Raw genomic sequence first — 25,246 nt, forward strand, 5'->3', positions numbered from 1 at the left:
GATTATAAAGTAAGATCTTATTCCTAAAGATATTCATTTCACCATTAAGATAGTCCTGTTCCTATTGATTGAGACACCACTAAATTTATGTAGGTGTTAACCATTGGAAACCACATAGCTATCCCAGAAATCGAAATAAACCATGCTGATATAAAAATACATTATTTTGCAAAATTAAGTACATCAGTTCACATATGGCATTAATAAATGCACATCTCAAATTACTATGATTACTTAAGAAACCCTAATTGCTTGCATCCCTTATCCATTAAGTATCACAGTAAACAGGGAAACAATATTAAGTTTGACAAAAATTGGTTTTAAAAACTCGGTCCGTACTACCAAAAGAAGAAGCACCACAGTGTATCCAACTAACCAAAAAAACCCTGCAAGCACGATGAAATAACGTACTGTTTATTACAAAAAAACAAAAAATCACATAAAGTGCTTTTCGTCAGGCCACATAGCCCAACTTCTTCAGATCTGAGCTATGTGGCCTGATGAAAAGTGCTTTATCATGTTTGCAGAATTTATTTGGGCAGTTGGGTACACTGTGGTGCTTCTTCTTTTGGTAGTACGGACCCAGTTTGTATTTGTGTCTTAGCTTCATTGGTTTTAAAAACTCATTGCCGGACTTCCATTCATATAACTTAATTAAAAATCATCACTGCATCCTATATAAACAAATATAGTAGTAAGATGTACTTAGGTACACGGAACATGATTCAATGACTCACCTTCTTGATGAGACAATAGCTCTCACTGGTAGGTTCATAGCATTCGTATGCATTGTCAGCAGACCATAAAACATGGGTATCATTGAATGTTCCACATGAAAAAAAAAACAATAAGAATGTATTTCTACTTTAAGGATTAACATTCATATAAAATACTAGATTTTACATTTGCAGTAATGTATTTAGCAAAACCAGTAATCTTGTAAAAGCTTGTGTCATCTATCTATTGCTCACTATAATATAATCCACCTTATTCATAAGAACCACCACTCCCAGTCCCCCTTATATCCATTACTTTTCAAACTTATAAGTGCACCCTGCTTAAAATGATCTAAATTTTTACTCCTAGATATTCCATTAGATTCATATAAATGATTCACATGCTCTATTTTTCACTATAACTCCCTCAGCAAACAAATCTTTATTCAATATACCACAAGCTTTCACATCTCTGTGCACCTCTAAGCACTGGAATGTTGCACCACTAACAGCCTGCTCTCATCCTTACATTCAACAGCAACTTCTGACTCCCGCTTGCAAGAACACAATAGTAGCAGACACAGCTAAAACAACAACATACAAACCTGACCCAACAAATTTAGAGCCCATGATTAAAGAAAATTACCACATTTTATTCGTTACAACAGATGCAACTGCAATAGAACCGGAAATGGCAATTCAAAAAGTTAATATTGATTTATAAGCACCTTTACATTTTGCCTGCTGCCCACCTCCACCATGCAGTGAAAATCAAGTCATTCACCTCCATATCCCCAGGCAACAAAGACAGATTATAAAATAAAAAAGTCATGAATAGGGATTACTTTTTTCCACAAAGTGCTCACTTCGGACAGTCATCAAATGTGCCTTCTCTCAACTACAATTGAAAACGCTGTTGAAGAGGCTATCCAGGATAGTAAAATTTGATCACCTGATGACAACCTTCTATCACAGCTCTGAAGCAACTTGACATAACCATTATAAAAAAGAAAAGCTGCTACCATTACATGTGAGATGGCCATGGAGGCTACTACATTATGGGGTATCCTTTAGAACGTTTTTAACCAGAAAAATGACCAGTAAAGTTTTATCACATTTACAGATATGTTATGTTAGTGAAGTGGGCAACATTTTGTAGATTAATGCTTATGCAGATGCAACCTTTATAGTGATACAGACTCAGAGCTCCCGTCTACCTCACGTTGTTCCTAATGCCAGATAAGGGGTTTAGAGCAAGTTATCCCCGAGAACTATTTGCAACAGGTGCAGGACTGATACTGTAAAACCTTCCTGTTTAATTCTCATATGTAACTAGTGTGACAATTAAAATAACAGAAAATATTTCAGCAAACTGCTTTTGACGTTTTTTTTTTTTGGGGTGGTTCTGCAGTGGTTGTGTGCCTTAGCCGCTTCTGTTTGGCTATAATCACAGTAAATACAGACATGGGAAAATGTGTACATGTTAGTAACTGGTCAGGGCAACATATAACTACATTATATATACTTATTCAATGGCTAAGTATGCCTCTCAGCTTCAGCAACATATTCTAGTTTCTAGTTCCAGCTTTATCTTGAAAAATAAAGAGAAATAAAGAGGATGCAGCACTGGGCAGTCCAGGAGCTTAATCAGTTGCTTTCAGTTTACAGTACTACTACAGGTGCAAGTGGCAGCTTGAAATGGAATAAACCGATTGTCTGCCACCACTTGCACTACATGGAGAATTGCCTTATTGCGGTTACTTTTATTTATAGCCGATTTTCTCCAAAAAGTCAAATATAAACATGAGGTAGCTCCACACTAAAATGTAAGTTGAGAAAGTACCTGAAAAAGTTCAGGTACTTTTTCAACTTATTTTTTAACAGTGGAGCTACAATATGACTGTAAAGTTAGATGCGCTTGTGGAAGGGACTTGGGTGGAACTGCTTACAATTACTACTGTCTCACACCGTGCTCAGATGTAAGCACAGAAGCGCTGTAAGACGGTACTCGGGGTTAATGAGTTAATAGCAAAACTCTATGGACAAGGGAAGAAAAAGGGTGAATTGTAGAGGATAGGTGACAGTGGATGAGATGGCCAGTTCCATTACTACCTTTTGGTTTCTGACAGAGGATCTGTAAGAGTCAGAATTTCATGAATTAGCCCAGCAACGATGCTGATCAGTTCCCGCTAGGATCACCATGGCGGTGCGGCTAGTGTTTTACTGGTGGAATACTGGTGGTTAAACTCCGTGTATTTTATTGGTGCTGCTAATTTTATTTGTGTTTTGGCTTTCATGAAACGGTGTCTGCTGGGATGTGAGAGAGCTAATTAGTGCTCTTTAGCTCCACTACCCCACTGCATGATGTAGGATAGTCAGGTAACTATGATTCATGAACTGCCTGTGGCACTCCAGTAGCTAGCCTGCCTGTGTTTGTAGGAATAAATATATCTTCTCTCCTGTGCAATGTAATAGCTACCCTAACTATGTTGTGGGTCCATAGTTTGTAGTCTTGCGTGCGTAGCAGAGTGTCACTATTGTAACTCATTCACATTAACTAAATCTTGGAATATGAAAGGAGAGTTTAGGTCTTTGATAAGGACTTGAGCTTGGGGCCTTCAGCAGTTCCTGCTGATGCCACTGCCTGTAGACATCAAAGAATTACTGAGCAGCTAGGCTCTGAATAATCCATTAGCAAGACCATTTTCCTTTCAGTGAAGAGTGCCTAGTGTGTTGTTTACAGTCATCCATCTGCTGCGTCACTGCCCCCCTGCCTTGCTCACTGCTAAGTCAAATATTGCTTGTTCATATTCATATTAGTAATTCCAAACCATGTTACCAAACCATGTTATATGCAATTTATTTATCTTGAAGCATACAATATAGCAAACACAATTGTATTATATATATATGACCTCTGTCAATGTGTAAAAATAAAAATGTAATAAGATAAATTAAATTTTTAAATGCCTGCGCCACCCACTAGGGGTTAAAGGTACACACTTAAAAGAGCTCTACTGGAGGGAATGAGTTGGTTAGGCTATACATTCCCTAAATAATTTTAATGATTTCTGCACCAGAAGTGCTTGTATCATTTTTTTGTAGCTAATACTTATTATATCCATAGTGGTCAGTACATTTAAAATAAAATAATTTCAGCAATGAAACTTCGGTTGTCCTTAAACTGTTGTTCATACTTGTATCAAATTCAGTCATGACAGTAGCCCTGGCTAACACCCGAGAGGTGGAAGGGACATTTTAAGGAACTGAACCTCTTCTCACCATAACTCTAGTCCAGACAGGAATCATTAAATTCCCATCAATGAATAAAGGATTATAGCAGTTATGCTTTTTGCCAGACTGAGCAGAACTGGATTCCAGTAGGCTACATTTCAATCTATTCAAGCAGTATTGTGCTGTAGAGTGGTATCGGAGTATGAAGGGAAAAGCCCATGCTTACCATCTGTGCAGAGCGACAATAAGAATCAGGGAGTAGGTCTTCAAGAGGAACAGATTCTCATCTTTAGTTAACATTCTCTGGGATCCAGCTGACTGTCAGATAGGCCAAGCAGGCACTTCATGATGCCCCGCAAGTCGACTGTAAGGCCTTTAGTAGAAAAAGTGATATTCAGGAAGTAGGGTTGCCCAACTTGAACTTTTGCCTACCGTAACAGCAACTTTTGTAGACATTTCTCCTTTATTACTTTCCCAGTGGTAAGAGGAAGGATACACCATTGCAAACTTAACCCAACAGCCTGCTTGCTACCTTTCTTTTGCTTCTGCTCATAACAAAGTTAATTTTCAAAGCCAGGGATTCAAACTTGCCAGTGATCCTTACTGCTTCTTACCATCACATTTAGCTATAAATAGTTTAGCAGTTTTTGTCTAACCATTTCATTTAGACTGCAACGTCCCCAAAAGCATTTCATAGTAAAAAAAAAAGTAATTCTAATAACAGAATACACTCAAGCATGCTATCTGTCTCTAAGTATTTCACTGTATCTCCATCCTGAGTTATATGGTATAGACTGCCTTTGTAAGTGCACATAATGTAGCCTTCACGCTACATACTAGAAAAAAGTTAACATTTTTTGTTTCTCTTCTGATGAGAATTTAGTGCTTATAAGTTTTGGACGTCTGTCTCACCCAACTTTTCAAGAAATGGTCATGCAGCCCCCAGGTGGAAACTGGATATTGTATCAGTCTGTGACCACAAAAGCCTCTGAAATGCTGACTGTGTTAACTGTGTACAAATGATCATATATCAGGTCTCCTAAGGTGATTTAATATAAACCATTCAGTGACTTCTAATATGATACTTGTGTACAAAGCACACATGTACTGTTCTTAAGGAATGTGCCCCTTATAAGAGTGTACAAGATTTTTTTGACAGATGTAGCCCTCCCCAATAAACCATATCAGTATACATTCAGAAGTAAACAGATACTCCTTCCCACAGGATTAAGGCGTACACTGATTAAACTGGTTTTGGAAAACAACTTTTACTCCTTTAACAACACTTTTTACCAGCAGTTACAAGGGGTAGCAGTGGGGACTAAGATGGTACCAGCATATGCCAAACTGGTACTTAGTGCATGGGAAATGAATACTTTAACCCATTTGGAAGGTTTCCAGTTCATGTATTTGTATAAAAGATTTATTGACTATATCTTTTTCATGTGGGTGAGGGCTGCTAGCTAAATAAGCATTGCACATAGATTTATTCAGTAAGAGAAACATTTTTGTATTTTTAAGATGTTCATCGTGCATACAGCTGCAGTCATAACAGATGGGTTCTCCTGCCATCAGGCGGGTCCTCGGTCGGTCAAATTCCAAAGTCTAGGTCCGGCGTCGGTTGTCGTCGCTTCTTCCCTGACGTCAGTGCGACAGGGGTATAAAGGAACCAGCCGACACCATTTTCTTCAGTCTTTCTTGCTGCGCGGTGCCCGAAGCAGAAGCAGTTCGCAAGTGCCGGTTGGCTAGCTCCTGAAATTATGAAATTTGGAAACTGAAGTCTTCTTAAAAGCTAAGTACCCTGTTGGGGAAACTTTTCTTGCCTCAGACCGATGTCAGACAAAGTTAATAATTGTATTTCTTGTGGGAAGCAAATACCGCATAAGGATTTCCATTCCCTCTGTATACCTTGTTTAGGTCCAGACCACGACGTCTCGGTCTGTTGCTTTTGTGCTACATTCAACAAACGCACTATTAAGCATCGGACGGAGTTCGCCCAGCATTATTTTGGGAAAGCATTTAACTATACTATGTCGTCGGATACTCCGACTCCGGTTTTGTCTAAAAAATGCAAAGACAAGGACCGACACACGAGGTCCGCTGCCTCTTCCGACACCACGCCAAAGCCGACTACACGTGGTCCGGTTCTCAGTGAGGCACCTACGCAGCCTATGATTACTGACGACACTTCTTTGACGGTGTCTCCTGTACCCGAGGTCGCAGGCTCCTCGGCTCACACCTCAACTACAGATACCGAAGCCACTCTTGGCGTTGAAACTCAGAATGTGGACAGGTCCACCTCCACTCAAGGTGTCTTCAGACCTTCCTCTTATTTCTCCATCAAGGCTTTCACAAAGTCTAAAGCAACCATGCACTCTAAGAGACCAGCTACCCAGGGCCCTTCTCCAGGCCCCATGCCTAAGAAACAGATGCTTAAAATGGCTGAGGATTTAATTACTCTAATCAGAGGTTCTCAGCCCCCACCGGACAAAAGGCCCAGAGTGGAGGAAGATTCCCCCTCCTCTGATCAGGGCTCCATTATTTCAGAGCACTCTGATGATGAGGAACACTCTTACTCCCCTTTTGAAGACTCTGATGCGGAGGAGTCCATCCCTTCTGTATCCCCCCTTGAGGATTTCTCATTTGGGGAAACTTTGCATACCTTAAGAGAACACTTCCACTGGGAAGGCCAGGATTATTCAGATTCCAAGAAAAGGCTCAGGGAATTTCTCTTGTTACCTCAGCATAGGCCTCTGGCCATACCTCCTGTCTTGGACATCCTAGATGATGTTTACTCGGAGGCCTGCCTTAACCCGGACTCTCTACCTCCAGCTCCAGTTAAGCCTGACAGGTACTACAGGGTTCCTGACTCACACCAATTTCTTTACAAAAGCCATGCTGCTGACCCAGAAACCATCTTACAAGGCCCCAAGGGAGTTAAGGCCTCCATTGCCAAAAATCCATTGCCTTCCGAGAGAGATTCCAGATCCTTAGAAAGGTGGGGAAAAAAGGTATATACCTCGGCTACCTTATCCATGAGGGCCTTAAACTGTCAGTTTCATATGCTAAAATACCAACAGTTTTTGTAATCACAATTGAAGAGTAAAATGTCACAACCTGAACAACCAGACTTGAAGGAGTTGCAGGATTTGATGCATAGTGCAGAACAAGTGGGTAAGCATACCTTACAATGTGGTTTTGATGCTCTAGAGGCCTCATGTAGAGCTGCTGTTACAGGATCAGTCATATGTAGGCATGCCTGGCTCAAGGAACAAGCCTTGCCTGACCATGTCAAAGCTAAATTACTAGACGCCCCTCTTCAAAAGGATGTACTATTTGGTGCTAATGCTGAGGAGGTATTAAGGAAAATGGAGGAAAAGGCTAAATCAATGCAAACTGTGAAAGAATTTCTACAGGTTCAACCTCCACGTTTTAGTAGAAATTGGCCTTCCAAAAACTGGTCCTTTCCTGCAACAGACAGACCCCAAAGAGGCAGATACAGGCGCCCGAGGGGCAGAGGACAATCCCAAGGATCGTATAGAGGCAGACAGTGGCAAGCTCCTACACAAAGAGGTGGTGAGGACAACTCGCAATCTTTAAGAAAGCAAACCCAATGACTTTCCCCTTTGCATGCCAACCAGGTTTCAAATGGCAGCCCCCTTAGGAGGAAAGCTGGCATTATTCTCAAAAAATTGGCATGTTGTCACAAAGAACAAATGGATCTTGGACATTATAAACAGAGGCTACAAATTCCATTTTCACACCCTTCCAAAAATGAGAGGCATGCCAAACCTGCCACACAATCAAAGGGCAGAGGCACAAAAGCAAATTACAGATCTCATAAACATGAAAGCTATTCAAGAGGTACCTACGCACGAACAAGATCAAGGTTTTTATTCCAGGCTATTTCTGGTGCCAAGGAAGGGAAAAGATTGGAGACCTATTTTGGATCTATCCATCCTAAACACATTTCTACTCGTACCAAAATTCAAGATGCTCACTCTACAGCAACTTCTTCCCATGCTGGGCAAGGAGTCTTGGCTGGTAACATTGAATCTCAAGGAGGCATACCTGCATGTCCCAGTCAGACAAAATTGCAGAAGGTACCTCAGATTTCTTGCGGGTTTAACCCATTATCAAGTCTCTGCATTGCCCTTTGGCTTATCTACTGCGCCCAGAGTATTCACAAAATGCCTGGCATCAGTAGTTGCCTACTGCAGACTTCAAGGGATACAAATATACCCCTATTTGGACGACTGCCTGATCCAAGCGGACAACAAGCACATTCTTCTGAAACACCTGGCTTATGTAATAATGTTATTGATATCTCTGGGATACACAGTCAACAAAAAGAAATCAAGGCTAATACCCTCTCGGAAGATAATTTTCCCGGGTGCCAATTTGGACACAAACACCCAGATGGCCTACCTCACGCCAGAGAAGCAGGGGCAACTAATACAATACTTCAGAACACTAGCAAATTGCACCAGGCTGACTGCAAGGAAAATCCTGCAGGCTCTGGGATTCATGGCATCTTGCATCTTACTAATCCCATGTGCAAAGCTGCACAAACTACAATGGTACCTGAAAAACATATGGTCTCAACACAGCCACAGTTTGGAAACAGTAATACCACTAATTCCATGTCTGCAAAAGGAATTTCTGTGGTGGGCTCAAGCATGTCAAACAAACACAGGTCTTCCATTCAGCAAGCCTCAAGCAAATCAAGTCATCACAACAGACGCCTCGGACTACGCCTGGGGGGCGCACATGACAGATCGGTGCATTCAGGGCAAATGGTCCCAAAAAGAAAAGCACCTTCATATCAATCAAAAAGAAATGCTAGCAGTAATAAATGCTATTATAGCTTTCAAGGACCTTCTACAACCAGGTCAATTATTGATAAGAACGGGCAACACCACAGTTATGTGGTACATAAACAAACAGGGAGGAACACATTCCTACTCCCTATGCAGACTGGCCATGTCACTTTGGAACATGGCCATGGACTTACAAATGGAACTACAAGCACAGTACTTGCCAGGCAAGGAAAACACGCTGGCAGACAACCTAAGCAGGAATATGACAGATCCACAAGAATGGAAATTGCATCCAAAAGTTTTTACAGAAATAATCCAAGAATGGGGAAGGCCAGACATAGATCTCTTTGCCTCCCACAAGAATCATCAATTGACAAAATTCTGCTCAAGGATCTTCCATCCAAAGGCCTGGAGAGTGGACGCTCTTTCTTTCAGTTGGACATCAATGACAGTTTATGCCTTCCCTCCTCTTCCTCTGCTGCCCAAAGTTCTATTAAAGACCAAAGCAGACAGACCAAAGATGATTCTCATTGCTCCAGACTGGCCAAGGCAACACTGGTACCCACTCCTGAGGAGCCTGACGCATTCCCCACCATGGACCCTGCCTCTAATGCCTGTCCTTCTGACTCAGCACAGTTTCAAGACTCTTCACAGCCAGCTAAAAACACTCAATCTAGCCGCATGGAAGATTCCTTAGCATCTCAACAGGCCCTACTCTCCAAGGAGGTGCAGGAAGTCATTTTGGAGGCCAGAAGGCCATCAACTAGAAAAGCTTACTCCGCAAAATGGAAACGTTTTTGTGTCTGGAATGAGAAAAAGGGCCAGGATCCTGGAAAACTGAATTTACCTCAAATACTACAATATTTGGCTGAACTGCTAAGCAGTGGACTTTCTTTCTCCTCCATCAAAATACATGCCTCAGCCATTTCTGCAGAATACAACACTGATCCACCTTTATTCTCTCACCCTCTCTTAAGACAGTTCCTCAGAGGGGCTAAGAATTTAAGGCCCCCAAGGAAACAACCAATACCTGCTTGGGATCTTAATTTCATTCTGGAAAAATTGATCTTGCCTCCCTTTGAGCCAGCTGCCTCATCAGATTTGCAATATTTGTCCTGGAAAACAGCTTTCCTTCTGGCTATCACCTCAGCTCGTAGAGTTTCAGAACTACAGGCTCTCATGGCTGTCCAACCTTTTATCATCTTCCATCAGGACAGAGTTTCCTTACGAACCAACCCGTCCTTTATGCCTAAAGTGGTATCCAGGGTAGCTTTAAATCAGGCCATACATTTACCTACTTTTTATCCTAATCCTCAAAACAAAGGGGAGAGATTACTACATTCCTTGGACATCCACAGACAGCTGCGTTATTATTTGGACAGAACAAAGCCTTTCAGAAAATCAGAACAGCTCTTTGTGGCCTATGCGGTAGGAGCTCAAGGGAAGCCAATTTCCAAACAGACAATCTCAAAGTGGATGGCCCACTGCATATGCTTTTGCTATTCCTTTCATGGCAAAACTGTCCCTACAGGCATTAGAACTCATTCCACCAGGGCCACAGCCACCTCTGCAGCCTTCCTCAGAGGAGTTCCTACCAAGGATATTTTGGAAGCAGCCACTTGGAGTTCTGTGCATACCTTCTCCAAGCACTACAACCTACCATTATACTCCAAATCTAGAGCAGGCTTTGCCACTGCAGTCTTGCAGGGCATTTTGGCTCCTCCTAGTTCCAACTAGTGTCTACCACCCCTTTCTTAGCTTTGGGATTCTACCCATCTGTTATGACTGCAGCTGTATGCACGATGAACATAGTACAGTTTTGTACCTACCATAAATGTAGATGTTCGAGTGCTAATACAGCTGCAGTCCAGGTTTCCCTCCCTCCTTCCCCTCTTGGGACAGGCCTATAGGCTAACACATCCTCATACAACCTGATTGGGGTTTTCATTTATGATGTATTTGCTTGCAACTACTGTATTTTGATATATAGCACTGCATTATCACACAAATTTATTATTGCCTTCCTTCTGGGGGCACCTGACATCTGGGGCAAGAAAAACTGAAGAAAATGGCGTCGGCTGGTTCCTTTATACCCCTGTCACACTGATGTCAGGGAAGAAGCGACGACAACCGACGCCAGACCTAGACTTTGGAATTCGGCCGACCGAGGACCCGCCTGACGGCAGGAGAACCCATCTGTTATGACTGCAGCTGTATTAGCACTCAAACATCTACATTTATGGTAGGTACAAAACTGTACTTTCAGAATGTGGCTGATTGCTGCTGGTGACTCAGTTATAATCTGTTGCTGTTTTTTTTTTTTTTTTGAGTCACCAGCATAGCAGTGGGGACCCCCTCAGAAGGGAGCCAAGGGACAAATACTCCTCCCCCTTAATGGAGCCATGGAACAAAATGTATACATTTGTTTTATTCATGCTGCCAAATACAGTAGTGTGAAGGAAATCATGATGTTCTGTATTAGTAAAGTAAGCTGTCTGTCTAAGGTCCTGAGAAGGTGCTAGAAGATTAAGAAGATGGTATGGGATAGTCAAGAAAATACCAGTGTTTGTGACTGAATTTAAAATTGTAACCAACCAATTCATTTTCTTCTTTAAGAATGACAGGATCTTCCTGCTACACTTTATAGTGAGTCTTTGTATGCTTTGTGTGATGTTTAGAGTTGTTAGTAGAAACAGCATTGGGAAAGTGTGCATCAGGCCTGAAAATTAGGTTTTGTTGAACTCCATCTTCCTTGAGGGTCAGCTGTCAGAATTATGATGTGTGTTTTTGCATGCATTTTAACAGGAAGGTAAGAGGGCTAATCAGTACCACAATATTAATTGTTTTTCATCTTTTTATAGGGTAACTTATATGAATTTCTGAAACTTACTGGCTGGAGGGGTTCAAAGGTACTTTACTTCGGTGATCATATCTACAGCGATCTTGCAGTAAGTATTTTTCCTTTACTGTGACTCTAAAGGACAACTGTGTTTTGTGGAAGTGGGTTTGCACTTGTGTTTATGAGGTCACATAAAAAGGAAAGCTCTTATCTTTCAGGAAGGTTAAGTTATAACAAGTGTTTCATCACTTTTTTGACTGATGTTCACATTGTGAACTGCTACTAATAAGTGTCTGCTTGCAGTTTAGAGAGAACATTTTCTTTTCATGGAACAAATGTATAGCAGTTCTTGTTTAATTGTATTTTTGTTATTTTGTACAGTCTAGTCAAAACTCTTCTTTAAGTATATTGAGAAACCTCAGGCCAGGTTCTGGTTGACTTCTGAAATGCAGACTTCACTCACTGAAGACATTTAACTTGCTGCCCTGTACTTCATTACATACCCTTATATACACATCTGTTATTGTGCCTTTCTCATTTAACTTGCTGTCCTGTGCCTCACTACATACTCATACATGCATCTGTTATTGTGCCTGTCTCATTTAATTTGCTGCTCTGTACCTCACTACATGCTCATATATGCATCTATTATTGTGCCTTTCTCATTTAACTTGCTGCCGTGTACCCCACTACATACGCACATATGCATTTGTTATTGTGCCTTTCTCATAGTGACAGGAAAAGAAACAAATTACAAGGAGGCAGAGCTGTGACTGAGGCTGGTGCCGTGAGCAATCTCTCAGTTGTTGCCTCCTCAATCACAGTTGAAGAGCGGAAAAAAGAAAACAAAAGTGTCCTGAAGCTCTAAGAAGAAGAGAGCTGTTATGTTTCTGCATATTAGCTCTTTGCTTTCTTTCACTAATGCAGCAACACAAACACACTGTGGGCAACCTACTATTTACGTAGCTACAATTCAGATCATAGCTGCTTAAAAATTACTAATTCTGCTTGCATACCAATCAGTAGTTATACTGGACAGCAGCAAACACACCAGTGATTAGTAGGGACCAATTGACACCTCTTCTGCAGTGCCAGACATGCCCCTAGCAGCTTGTTCCCAAGACAGTCACCACTTTTGCTGCACCCTAGCTGCAGCTGTTCAAGGAGGCCTTAGAAATTGTTCTGTTATACTCATTTGTTAACTTGGACATAGACATACATATATACATATATACACACACACACACACATATATATGTATATATATATATATATATATATATATATATATATATATATATATATATATATATATATATATATTATTTTTTTTTTTTCAAATGCATAATTACCAGGGAGAAAAACACAGTTTTCATGTATGCCATACTTTGTACATTATTTAGTACATTCTCCAAATAAAACAAAGAAAAAGGGAAAATGACTAAATCTTGCTGAAAAGATTGCCCGGTTTATATTTGGATCTGTGAGTATTGCCCTTGTCTCTCATTTGAGTATATATATGTTAATACTTTTCAACTGATTCTATAAATGACTTTTAGCTTTTTAAAAAATAGAAGGAGCCATAGCAAATGTTTCATGTATTGTACTGAAATTATACAAAGAAAAAGTAAAAAATATAAAAATGCCAAACAGTATGTCCATGAAGAAGTGCTGATGTCCTGCTATACCCTGTCAATAGGCTGTCCTGCTCCTTATACATGTCCTGCCATTTCTGTTGTTATGCTGTATTATTTTTGTATCCTGCTTTTCTTCTTCTTTCCATAAGTATTATTCTTCTATTATCAGCTTCCCTCACCTTTATATTTCACAGCTGCACTATGACAGAAATGGGACGTTTTTTACAAGTCCTCAAGGGCAGCTTGTCACTCAGACTGCAGCCACCCTGGGAAGGGAGAACGTACTTATTCCAGATGACAAGCATGATGAGATAGTATTTCCTTACTGCTCTCTTCTCTGCCTGCTAGGGAGTCAGCTTGTGTTCTCCCTAGCCTTTCCATTTGTTTGGCGACTGCTACATAAAGCCTGTAAAACAGGAATGGATAACGCTGCCTGATCACCCACATCTCAGGCTTACTAATCATATATAGCTTAACTGGGACACATTACACATTCAAGACTTCATCCCTAAGTAGAGGGAACTGCCTGTTATATTTGAAGTATCTTTCTACCCTGTTTTCAATGTTTTACTATTTAGCCCATTCCCTGTCATCAGAGTTATTTCCTGCCTTTATGTTTTAGCCCTGAACAGGTTTGCATAAGTTGAGAAGTGTATCCATTCTGTCACCGTTGAGGGGATCTGTCTGGTGAAAGTGGCTAATGAGTGCAAGTTTGGCTTCTGTACTGTTTAGGATTACCCTTCCACTGCAGTGCTTAGGCTATTAACCCCTTTTTTCCATCTTACCTTTAAAATCTGCAACATCTATTGAAAGACCACCAATTATTGTAGCGTTCACATTCTGCATCTCAGCAGTCATCTTGGGATTAGTGGTTTAGTTTCCTCCTGGTGAGAGAAGGAGGAGCACAGGAACGTTATTTCCTGGAGACTGCTGATCACTAGAAAGCCTAATAACTGCTTCATAGGTGACATAGAATTTGTGCTTATATTCTGCTCCTGGTGAGAGAAGGAGCAGAGTGTGTCAATTCTTGACTGTTTCTGGTTTGGCAGTGAGTGTCTGTACTTGCCATTCCTGATTGTCTGGTTGCTGTTCAAGGCATCTACCAGGAAAAGGTCACAACAAGCCTACAGACCCTTGCTTTATATGAGACAAGTCTGTGGATCAACAAACAGGCTGTAGCTTGCTTCTCATCCTGGGACTGGTGCTAATGTTTTGCTTCTGGTGAGAGAGGAAGCAAAAGGGCATTGTTTCCCAGCAGCGTGAAGCTGTGGTGAGACCAGTACTAGTAGTAGCCAGGCAGTAGTCACTCATTCAGTTCCCATTTTCATCATTCTTGACAAACTAATTCTTTCTTTTTAGTAAGTACTGCTTGATTTGTTTCTAACTTCAGAATATCTGCCTAAATCCTTCATCCTTAAATTCTCAGGGTCTACTTATTAGTTTCCCATCAAGTGTTTGCAGTGCTCTGTATAGACACAGACACCTTGAGTGACATTTTTCTTGTAAAAGCATGACTGAAATTTCAACAGTACCTAGCTGCACACAGGACAACTAGTTTGTAGTGACAAGCACCATTTCCAGAGTTGTAAACTGGATACTCCTAACATTGCTTTATATTCTCACTCCAACAATCTAATTAATAAAAAAGGGTCTGTGACCATGGATATCAATTTTTCCACTACCTCAATTACCAGCTTGGTGGATATGGGCATCCTGAGGCAATGTAGAAATTGCTTCATGTTTACTGACAACCATTTAATTCTCAAACTGATATGGTATGTAAGAGATGTGTTTACACAATGTCATCAGAAGTAAAGTTCTCACATGAAAGTACTCCTAATGTCAATAAGGTTGCTAGTAGTACTCATGCTGTACCCATCACACACAATTCAAAGCAGACATATAAACCGACATCTGCTGAGGCACTAAGTGTAACTTTCCTAAACCCCAAAGACCTTCTAGACAAAGAACACATAACAAATACCCTCAGCAGCCCTGAATGCACTCTTTCAAAACAATACCCACATCAACACATACAGCCACATCTCATGGAGGCTCTACTTCTAAGCCCATAAGCAAGCCACCACACAATCCATCATTCTGGTCATTGGAGACACCATTATGAGACACACTGATGTCACCCTCACCAGGCTGACTAAGGAGAAAGCCATGGTTATTTACTTATCAGGGGCTAAGATTTGCCACATTATGCAATGCACTCAGGTCATTGGACCACAAGTACCAGTATGACTCAGTCATAGTCCATGTGGGTGTAAATGACCTGAGACTTAACTCCCTAGACTATATGAAGAGAGACATAATGGAGCTCTTGGAATATTTGTCCCAGGATGGTATGAGCCTAGCATTGAGCAGCATTTTACCTTCTCCAAGGATGATGCCACGATACATACAAAAGACAAATGACTTTAATAACTGTCTTAGTTTCTAGTGTCATTCTAAGGGGGTGCAGTATTTGTCAGCATGGAATGAGATGGTCAACAGACCACACTGCTTTGCCATGGATTGTCTGCACCCTCCCTCTACACTTTCAAATATTAGGTTCATAGGCTCATAGGTTCATACTAGGCTATCTGCCCAAAGGCATTTATAAGCCTAGCCAGAGTTTTGTGGCTTTCGCCACCCCTTTAGTTTGGAGGATACTATGCCCATTATTTTGCTGTGCCTCTGTCGAGCAGAGACACTGAGATAATCCCTGGGGTATATCTGCGATCTCCCATCCATTGGTCAAGATTTCTCTTGAACAAAGCCAGCGAGGTGCTCTGCCTCATATGTACCAGGATTTTGTTCCACAGCATAGGGAGTCTCTGGGTGATGAATCTGTCCCTCCAGCACGTCCTATTAATAACCGTGTCAAGGTTTAAGTCTCCGCCTTGTAGTTCTGAGAGATCTAGATTTTTTGAGGTGAAGCATGTTCATCAATTCTGGGTTGGACATGGCCTTGTATGTCAGGCACAGGTCACCTCTGAGCATACGGTAAGCGACTGAGTAGAGCTGAAGTTCCTTCAGTCGGGCAGCATAGGACATATTTTTGAGACCCTTTATCCTTTTGGTGAGGAACTTTTGGGGCCTTTCCAGTTGCTGCAGGTGTGTGTCAGATACATTCGAATGGGGCATTGTACTCAATCATTGGCCTGATGAGTGATGAGTACAGGGGGACGATGACTTCCTTTGATCTAGATGCGAATCCCTTCATGATCAGGTGTGCAATGTAGAAGGTCTTCCTAACTACTTTGGCCACGTGAGTATCAAATGAAAGGTTACTGTCAACCTGGGTACCCAGATCCCTGATAACCTCTTCTATGCTTAGTGGGTTGCCTATATGGTAGCTAGGGTAACCTTGTTTTCCAAGGGTATGACTATGCATTTTTTGGCGTTTAACTTTAGGCCATGGTTCTGGCACCAGTTTTTCGTTTCTATAAGACCCTTCTGAACGATATCTGTGTCAGATGTGTTCTCAACTAAGGCGCCCAGTTTGCAGTCATCTGCAAATTTTGTCAGCCATAATCCTCCTGTGTTTGCTTGTACTTCTGAAAAGTAGATGCCGAACAGGAGAGGGCCCAGGACTGAGCCCTGTGGGACACCACTTGTCCCTGATTCTGCAAGCTGGAAACAGCCAAACACTTGTCCTGATACCAGCCATCTGCTAAACTAAAGGTTCTTATCAGTCATTGTAATAGTGTGTTAGCAGGCTGGTAACAGTCCCGGTGTTATTTGCATTTGGGCCCTAGCCCTGTAGTAGCCTTCCCCTTACCCCCTCTATTATCCTCTGGAACGTACCTAAGTCACTCATTTCCTGGTCAGGTGCTGGACTTTCAGAACTACTAATTCCATATTAAGTCATAGTTCCCCTTACAGTCCTATTTTCTACTACTACCTCTCCTCTTATAGGCCCCCTCAGCCATCCATTTAACACACATTTGGCATATTGCCCTAAATCTTTTACCAAACACAAAATAAGCAAAGCTAAGGAATAATCCCCAGGTTACTGATTGCTTTTTTGAAACTATAAAATAAAGTTCCTTAACTGCTGTTCTTGGTAATAAAGCTCCTTAACTACTGTTTTTGGTGCTGCCCTGCTCCTTTCACCCTTGCTTACACTTGGGCTCTCTCCGCTCCCCTACCCTGTCCCCATTTCCCACCCACCCGACTACACCTGCATTTATTCTACCCAAGACTCGTCCCACTCTTCCAAACTGCCCAATCACCTACAATCCGCCTAACCCCTCCCCATCATCCGCCTAACCTAAATTACTGCCACCTTACACTATGTCTCAGACATCAGTATACTACTTTAACCTAATAATATTCACTACTCTACTCTCAACTCTTTCCTATCTTACCTACCTCCCTGCCTCCTCTTACACTTTACCTTCACATTATATATTTAACTTCAAACACACTTTCCCCCATCTTTCTCCTCTATTGCCCAAGCACTCTACTCTTGAAATACTACCCTCCTTTTTAAATTGAGTGCTACCCAACCTACCCTATGCTCGTCTCCCTCTGCCCCCACATCCATCTAAGTGCACTATACATCATCACCTATACTCAGCTTCCATAACACACTGTATTACACTCTTGCTGGATGAACTCTCTCGCTCTCTGTCCAGGGACATCCACCCCAGCCCTGGCCCCTCCAGCATTACACTCAACTCCCATCTTCATTCTTTGTTTCATTACAGTCAGTGCTCAAAGCCTTAGAAATAAAATACCCATCTTCCACACCTGGTTGTCCCATAACCAGGCTGACATTGTTGCCATCACAGATACCTGGCTTAAACCCAATACAAAAAATAATGAAATTCTCCCACCAGGTTACCAAATGCTACGCTCTGACAGACCCAACAAAAAGGGCAGCCGAGTAGCCATACTCTACTCCTCCTCCTACACTGTTACTCTCTACACCAATCCCATTCCCACATTTTCCAGTTCTGAACTATGCAAGGCCCTCCTAAAACTCAACAAACCCAAATCCATATGCATTGCTGCCCTCACTATTCCTCCAGGCAACAACATCCCCATTCTTGAAGACATATTCTCCGGGTTTTTAACTAACATCAAAAACGAAACAGTAATTTTAGGTGACGTAAATATAAACTGGGTCACAATAAACTCTGAATCCTCTCAGCTAAATATCAACCTATATAACTACACCCAATTAATAAACTCTCCTACCAGACCAAACAAAGATGGAACCACTGGTACCATCATTGACTTGATCTTAGTATCTCCTCCAAAGCTTATCTCAGACACTGGCACCTTTCCTGATCCTCTCAGTGACCACTTGCCTGCATTTGATTACCATCACTCCTGTTCCCTTCAAAAGCAACATCACTATATACAATCTCAGAACCTCTCTAATTTCAACCCACAAGTATTTATAGACTGCCTAAAAGTTACAGATTGGTCACCCTTAAAAACTTTACCTCTTGACAGTGCTGTTGATTACTTCAACAAAACCTTACTAAACCTTCTTAACAATCTTTCTCCACTAAAAACTAAGAGTCATAGCTTCATCCTCCCCTTGATTAACCAAGGAAATTGAACAAATCATGCACCTAAGAGATAAAAAGTGTAAACTCTTCCAAAAAAACAAGTCACCCTATATCAACAGAAGCTAAAGAACTCCAGTGACACAAGTATGAACAGTGTCTGGACTCACAGAAGGGTTTCTGGTGGGAATGGGAGTGCATCAGGCTTCAGTTCTGTTCACACTGGTGATGGACTATCAGCAGGCAAGATGGAGGAGTCAGCTCAACTAAGCTGCTGTATGCTGACTGTGTGACATTACAAACAAACTATAAAAAGGAATTTTAGTAAATGATAAAGGAATAGAATCCAAAACTGAATGTACATTGAGATGAGACTAAGTACATACAAGACAGTGGTCATGTGACATCAGTAAATGGGGAAAATCAGAATAAGCTGAACATTGAGATAGACAGGGAATATTGAAACAGGTTGACAATTTGGTATCTGGGAGGTGTGGCTGAGAATAAGGAAACTTTGAAGGAGGAAGCCAAAGCTAGAATCAGAGGTGCTGCTGCTAACTGGTACTGAGTATCAGGATTAGTGCCAGAAGAATGCCGAAGAAGAAGTTGAAAAGAAAGTTTTATAAGACAGTATTGCAACAAGTGCTTCTGCATGGCACAGAAACCTGGGCAGGGAGAACAGATTATGGTAGTTTGGTCACATATGCAGGAAAACAGAAGATGATTTTGTAAAGCATATTTGAGAGAGACAGGAATATAGTGAGAGGAAACACACACCCAACCAATAAATGAATGGATTGTGTGAGAGAATAGCTGGAAGAAGTAGGGCATGATTGTCAAAGAAGGTAGGAGAATGGCACTGAATTGATGGAGGTGATGACAGCTGATGTAATACCGCTACCCCTTCTAAACATGGAAAGAAGCGATAACGATGGTGATGAGACACGTGATACTGTGACCAGGGGAGTACCAGAGGGGATCATGCTGATGCCAGCCCTCTTCAGTGTCCTTGCTGAATCCCTAGAAGAAAACATCAGCCCTTTTGTTGTTGACACAGTTATAGAACAGATTTGATGGAAATGATGTTGTAAATAGGCTGAGAATAGAATTATCAGTACTGGATGGATACTGTAAAACATAACACCAAAGATTCAGTACAGTAAATGCAACTTAAATAATTTGGGATGTAGAACCCTGGAAATGAGTACTCAGCTGAGAGTTTGAGAGGACTAATTGGAGATAAAGAGGAAAAGGATATGGCAAATCACATTAGGGAGGTTGGTATAATGGTTAAGATATTTGCCGTACAGACACAAGGTGCAGAGTTTGATTCCAACATGGGTTAATTGGCTAGGCTTGAAATGGCCCACAAGGGCATTTAGCCTAGTACTTAATCTATGAACCTATAGATAACATAATGGTAAACCACAAGGAAGTTTGGAAATAATGACATGTAGCAAGAAATACCACCAATAGAAAACAAAACATTTTTGCCTCTTTTTATAGATATATCACAAGTCCACACCTAGAATACTTAGTATAGTTCTTGAGCTGTCACCTGCATAATCAATCAGTATCATAGGATGCTATTTCCTACCAAAGCAAAATATTATATGCCTAGAAAATCTCTTGAGCTGGGCTACTCTATCTCTACCCCAGGAAACCATCATTCTCGGTGACTTTAACATCAGCTGGCTATCCTGAAATAACAATTTCCCAACCATTCACCATAATCTCCATGGGTTCAAACAACTCATCCAGTCCCCTACCCGAATCAACAAAAACCCTAACAGTCATACTTTACTTGACTGGATCCTAGTCAACAAAGCCCCTCACTTTTACCTAGCAGGCTGCTTACCTGACAGTCATAGTGACCACTCCCCCACTTTCCTAATTCGGCACCACACAAAGAGTCTCAAGCCCATTATCCACAGGCAAATACGGAGCAAGTCCAACTTCAACCCCAACTCCTTCATCTCCTCCCTGCAAAAAATTAAATGGTCACCATTAAAATACCTCATCCTAGATGAGGCTGTCCACTTCTTCAACAGTAGCTTCCTCTCCATACTAAACACCCATGCTCCTGTAAGAAATGCCAAAGTCAGATCCAGGCATGCCCCATGGTTACAAAAGACCACCAGAACCCTAATGAAATCCAGAGATAAGGCCTGGGAGCACTGGCGACTAACAAAACATAACTCAGATAGGCAATCATTCCTTGAACTGTGCAATAAAGCCAAAAAGCAAATTAAATTAGACAAAGCCCTCTACTATAAATCCACTCTAAACACCACAACCGTAAGCAATTCTGGTCAACTATTAACACTGTACTCCACCCAGGGAAGGTTGATACTCCCCAGCTGTCCATTCCCCCCTCCTCCAGCAGTATTTCTGAATCCTTCAACAAACACTTCACTGAAACTATAACATCTCTAAACAAACAACACTTCCCTACAACAGCCCCCTAACTCCTAACCCTAAACCCCCCCACTCCTCTCTTCTTCACCTCAGTACCAACCTCCAACATAAAAAGACTATTGTCAAAACTTAAACCCACCAAACTCGCAGCTGACAACCTCCCCTCTGAATACTTAAAAATTGCAGCTGATACACTAGCCTGCCCAATTTCAATTCTAATCAACCGTTCCATAACAGAAGGCTATGTTCCCTCAATATGGAAAATATGCCACATCATTCCCCTCCACAAAGGCACCCCCTCCACCGATCTCACCAGTTACTGCCCCATTGCAATCCTCTCCCCTCTCTCCAAGATACTTGAAAAATGTATCAACACCCAGGTCTCCAACTACCTCCTAGCTAATAATCTCCTCTCCAAAACCCAACATGGTTTCAGGCTATATCACAGCACTACCTCTGCTCTGCCCTCCTTCAGCAGCACTATACTTCATCACAAAAACAATGGCCTCTTCTCTACTGCCGTGTTTCTAGATCTGTCAATGGCCTTTGACATGGTATCTCATGAGCTGCTACTCTCTACTCTCCCCAACCTCTCCTTCTCACAATCAGCCTGCAACTGGTTCCACAGCTATCTACATGCAGTCAGTTATCTGGGACAATAACCTATCATCTCACCTCCCAATTACTCTCGGAGTTCCCTAAGGGTCTATCTTTGGCCCTCTGCTATTCTCACTTTTCACTAACAACCTACATACTGCCACCACACAAGCATCTCTTATATAGTACGCAGATGACTTTACTCTCATCTGCTCTGCCCCCATCTACCAGAACTACAACAAATCACACAGGAGTCATTCTCTTCTGTAGAAAGCTGGCTATCCAATGCTCAGCTCCTACTCAACCCAAGTAAGACAAAACTTCTCCTATTCCAACCTTCCAAAGCCACACTAAACACCCCCCACTTCAACATTCTCGCCAAAGACAATACCATCTTCTCTCCATCAGAACACACAAAATTATTCAGTGTGGAAATAGACAACAAACTTAGATTTGACACCCACATATCTCCCACAATAAAAAAGTTTCACAAGAAACTTGGTGCATTATATCGAAGCCGCCAATTCCTAACCAAGGCAACTAGAATCTCCATAGCCAATTCCCAGCTAATCTCCACCCTACTCTATGCATCCCCCATGACAGACAGACCTACACAATCTGGATGCTTATTACAACAAAATTGCTAAATTTGCCACTGGAACCTCCTACCGCAGCCATAATTGTATCTCCGTTAAAGAACTAAACTGGCTAGAACTCCCAGAACTCCTTCACTTTAATCAACTCACCCTCGCTCATAAAATTATTAACCACCCCCATAACATCCCTTCCCTTCAAACCCTTCTCCAACTCTATCACTCCACTAGGCCCCTAAGATCAAGCAACAAAAGTCAACTCACTGTAATCAAACCAAATAACTCAGCAGGAGAAGCCATATTTTCATGTACCATATCTAAACTTTGGAACGATCTTCCTCCCTCTATTACTACTCTACCTTCCAACAGCCTTTTCAAGACTGCGCTCAAATTCCACTTACATTTGCACTGGCTTCCACTATTAACCACAGTCAGAATTAGCCAGTTGTCTTTACATACTTTAAAATCTTGTCTGACAACTTTGTTACTAATATTATAAACGACAAGAAACTATCTTAACTTGCAACATTTACTGTATGTACTGTTGATAATCAATATCTTGTTATTGTATTAAAGCCAACAACCTGTAATGTTGTTTACTATTGCTGCAACTTTGTATCTCTATTTATCATGTACATGATGTGGAGCTTTTCTCCCAGGGCATCCACTGAAAAAGGACCTGCGTCCAGTCGGAATTTCCCAGTAAACAAATGTAAATAAAATAAAATAAATAAAATAAGTAATGACATAGATGCGAACACTTTATAGGAAGGCAACAGTGCTGTGTATTGTCTGTATCAGAAAGGTTTTTACTAAAAGACATTGAAAGATCTTAACATGCAGAATTTTTGCATAGGTTCTCAGTCTGTTTCACACTAAGCCTCCACTCAAACCATGCAAAAACCCTTACACTTTCCCTGGATTTAGGAAAGTACATTGGGTCTCCTCATTTAAAAAAAAAAAGTTGCATCAGCAGAGCACACACCCCCCACCAGGTACACACATACAAAATAATTACAATTTGTATCAGCAAAGTATTTTTTTTCACAATTGACTTGTAATAAAATACATGTATTCTGTGACTTCTGTTGGGTACTTTGATTCCACATAAAACAATTTCAAATTCTTAATGTCTTAAGTATTCCATTCACTCCTGTAGTGCTTTTTTGTATATTTCCATTTAACACATAGCTTCTTATGGCATCCTGACAGTTTTTCGGGCTGGCTTACTTAACTAACTGACTTAACAATTAATAATAAGTATAATAAGAAAAGGTAATGTGTGATTAACAAAATGACACTAACATTGTTAATCTTGGATATAAAGCAGGGGAGTATAAAGCAGGGGAGTTATCAATCACGCTTTGTCATTTGTTCATGCTTTAAGTGCGAAGGTATGAAAGCATCTACAGGGGCAGATGTGAAATGTGAGATGGATGACAGAAAAATATATCGCCATTGTCCATGTATAATACACTGTACTAGAGATATTGCCATTTGTTTTCTAGTAATGATGAAGATTTGCAATGTTAAGGTTTTAACCTTAATATCTCCAAAATCCAGTAACTAGTGAACTGTTGTATGGCACCAGGTGAAACCTTAAAATCTTACATGATTTGGAAGAAATCTGTCATTGCTTTTTGCACTATAAGTTGTATATCTTGACAGATATTCAGTGTTACTTGTATCATTAATTATATAAATAAGTGTGTTTTTCATATTTCTCTAAATATCTCAGGAAAATAGCACTCAGTAAAGCATGTCTTGCTGTCATGGGAAGGATCAAGTCAGGCTAATCAGAAGTGCTTTTATACTGTTAAACTTACATTTTACAGTTTTCAAGCTATGAAATATCATTTGTGAATCTGTAGACAAAATGTAAGTTTGGGTCTGTTTGCAGTATAAAATATGCAGTAAAAAAATATTTTAGTACTGAAGTATATACTGTCCATTTTTATTAACAAAAAAAGACTGTACTTTAATAATATTTGCTCCAGTCACCCACAAGCCTCAGGATTTGCACCCCCCTCGGTTCTTTTTTTTTTGGGCTCCCTCCTGCTAGGGGATTGCTCTACCCGCTCCATTCGCCCTTCTGGCTCACTATGCTCCCCTATCCTGCCCCCATATTCCACCTACCTCCAGTGCTTCTACTCTTATTCACTAGGCAGACACTCCTTCACTTTGGCCATCCAATTACACGCACTTTCTGTTATCTTTTTTGCAGTTTGCTTGGGCCATCCACAAGCCTCAGGATTCATGCCCACCCCCCACCTCCACCCCCCGGTTCTGAAACAAAGTTTCAGCAAAAGCTCAGATCAGCCCTTGAAAATATCAAATTACTTTTATATACAAGCCTTTTCTTACAATTAATCATTAGGTGAATGTCATTGTATTGTTTTAACAATTTTCTCCTACTTTGTGACTATCATTGTGAGATGAGCACAGCATGGCATCAAGTCGGCCATTAGGTGGGGACATACTCTACTAATTGTATAAGATCCTTATTCCCACAAGTTAGAGCAAGAGTCTAAGATCAAAACAATTCCAAGACAAAACTTTAGTTCAGTCCCAATTCCCCTAGCTCTACTCATCCTTAAAGAGCTTGCTAGCAATATTTGTTTTCTGTAAGATTAAAATCTTTGACATAGTGTATTGTCTTACTTACATTTCCTGGCTTCTGATTGTTTTTTTTTGGGGGGGGGTTCCCTGCTGCTGGGGCTTGCTCTGCAACCAGTTCTGTCTGCCCAGTCTCACATTGATACTTGCTACCTCCCCCTTGGGCTATTCTCATAGGAGGTTATATCAATACCTACTCCTCTGTGAGCCATCTTTAAAATGTAGTGCAATCCTAACCTGTAGGAGCTTCCTTAGTCTGCTGT

General features: G+C 41.1%; 1 protein-coding gene across 3 annotated transcripts in view; it reads left to right on the forward strand.

Annotated features, from left to right (window-relative positions):
• NT5DC3 (5'-nucleotidase domain containing 3) overlaps positions 1–25,246 on the forward strand; it is a 968,426-nt gene that overhangs the window by 558,954 nt on the left and 384,226 nt on the right. For all 3 annotated transcript variants that reach the window (XM_044087848.1, XM_044087849.1, XM_044087847.1), the window contains one exon: positions 11,632–11,718. In XM_044087848.1, coding sequence (XP_043943783.1) covers positions 11,632–11,718 — 87 coding nt within the window. The remainder of the gene's footprint in view (positions 1–11,631; positions 11,719–25,246) is intronic.

This window comes from Protopterus annectens, chromosome 11.part0 (assembly GCF_019279795.1).
Source record: "Protopterus annectens isolate FY-2018-M chromosome 11.part0, PAN1.0, whole genome shotgun sequence".
Classification (NCBI taxonomy): domain Eukaryota; kingdom Metazoa; phylum Chordata; order Ceratodontiformes; family Protopteridae; genus Protopterus; species Protopterus annectens.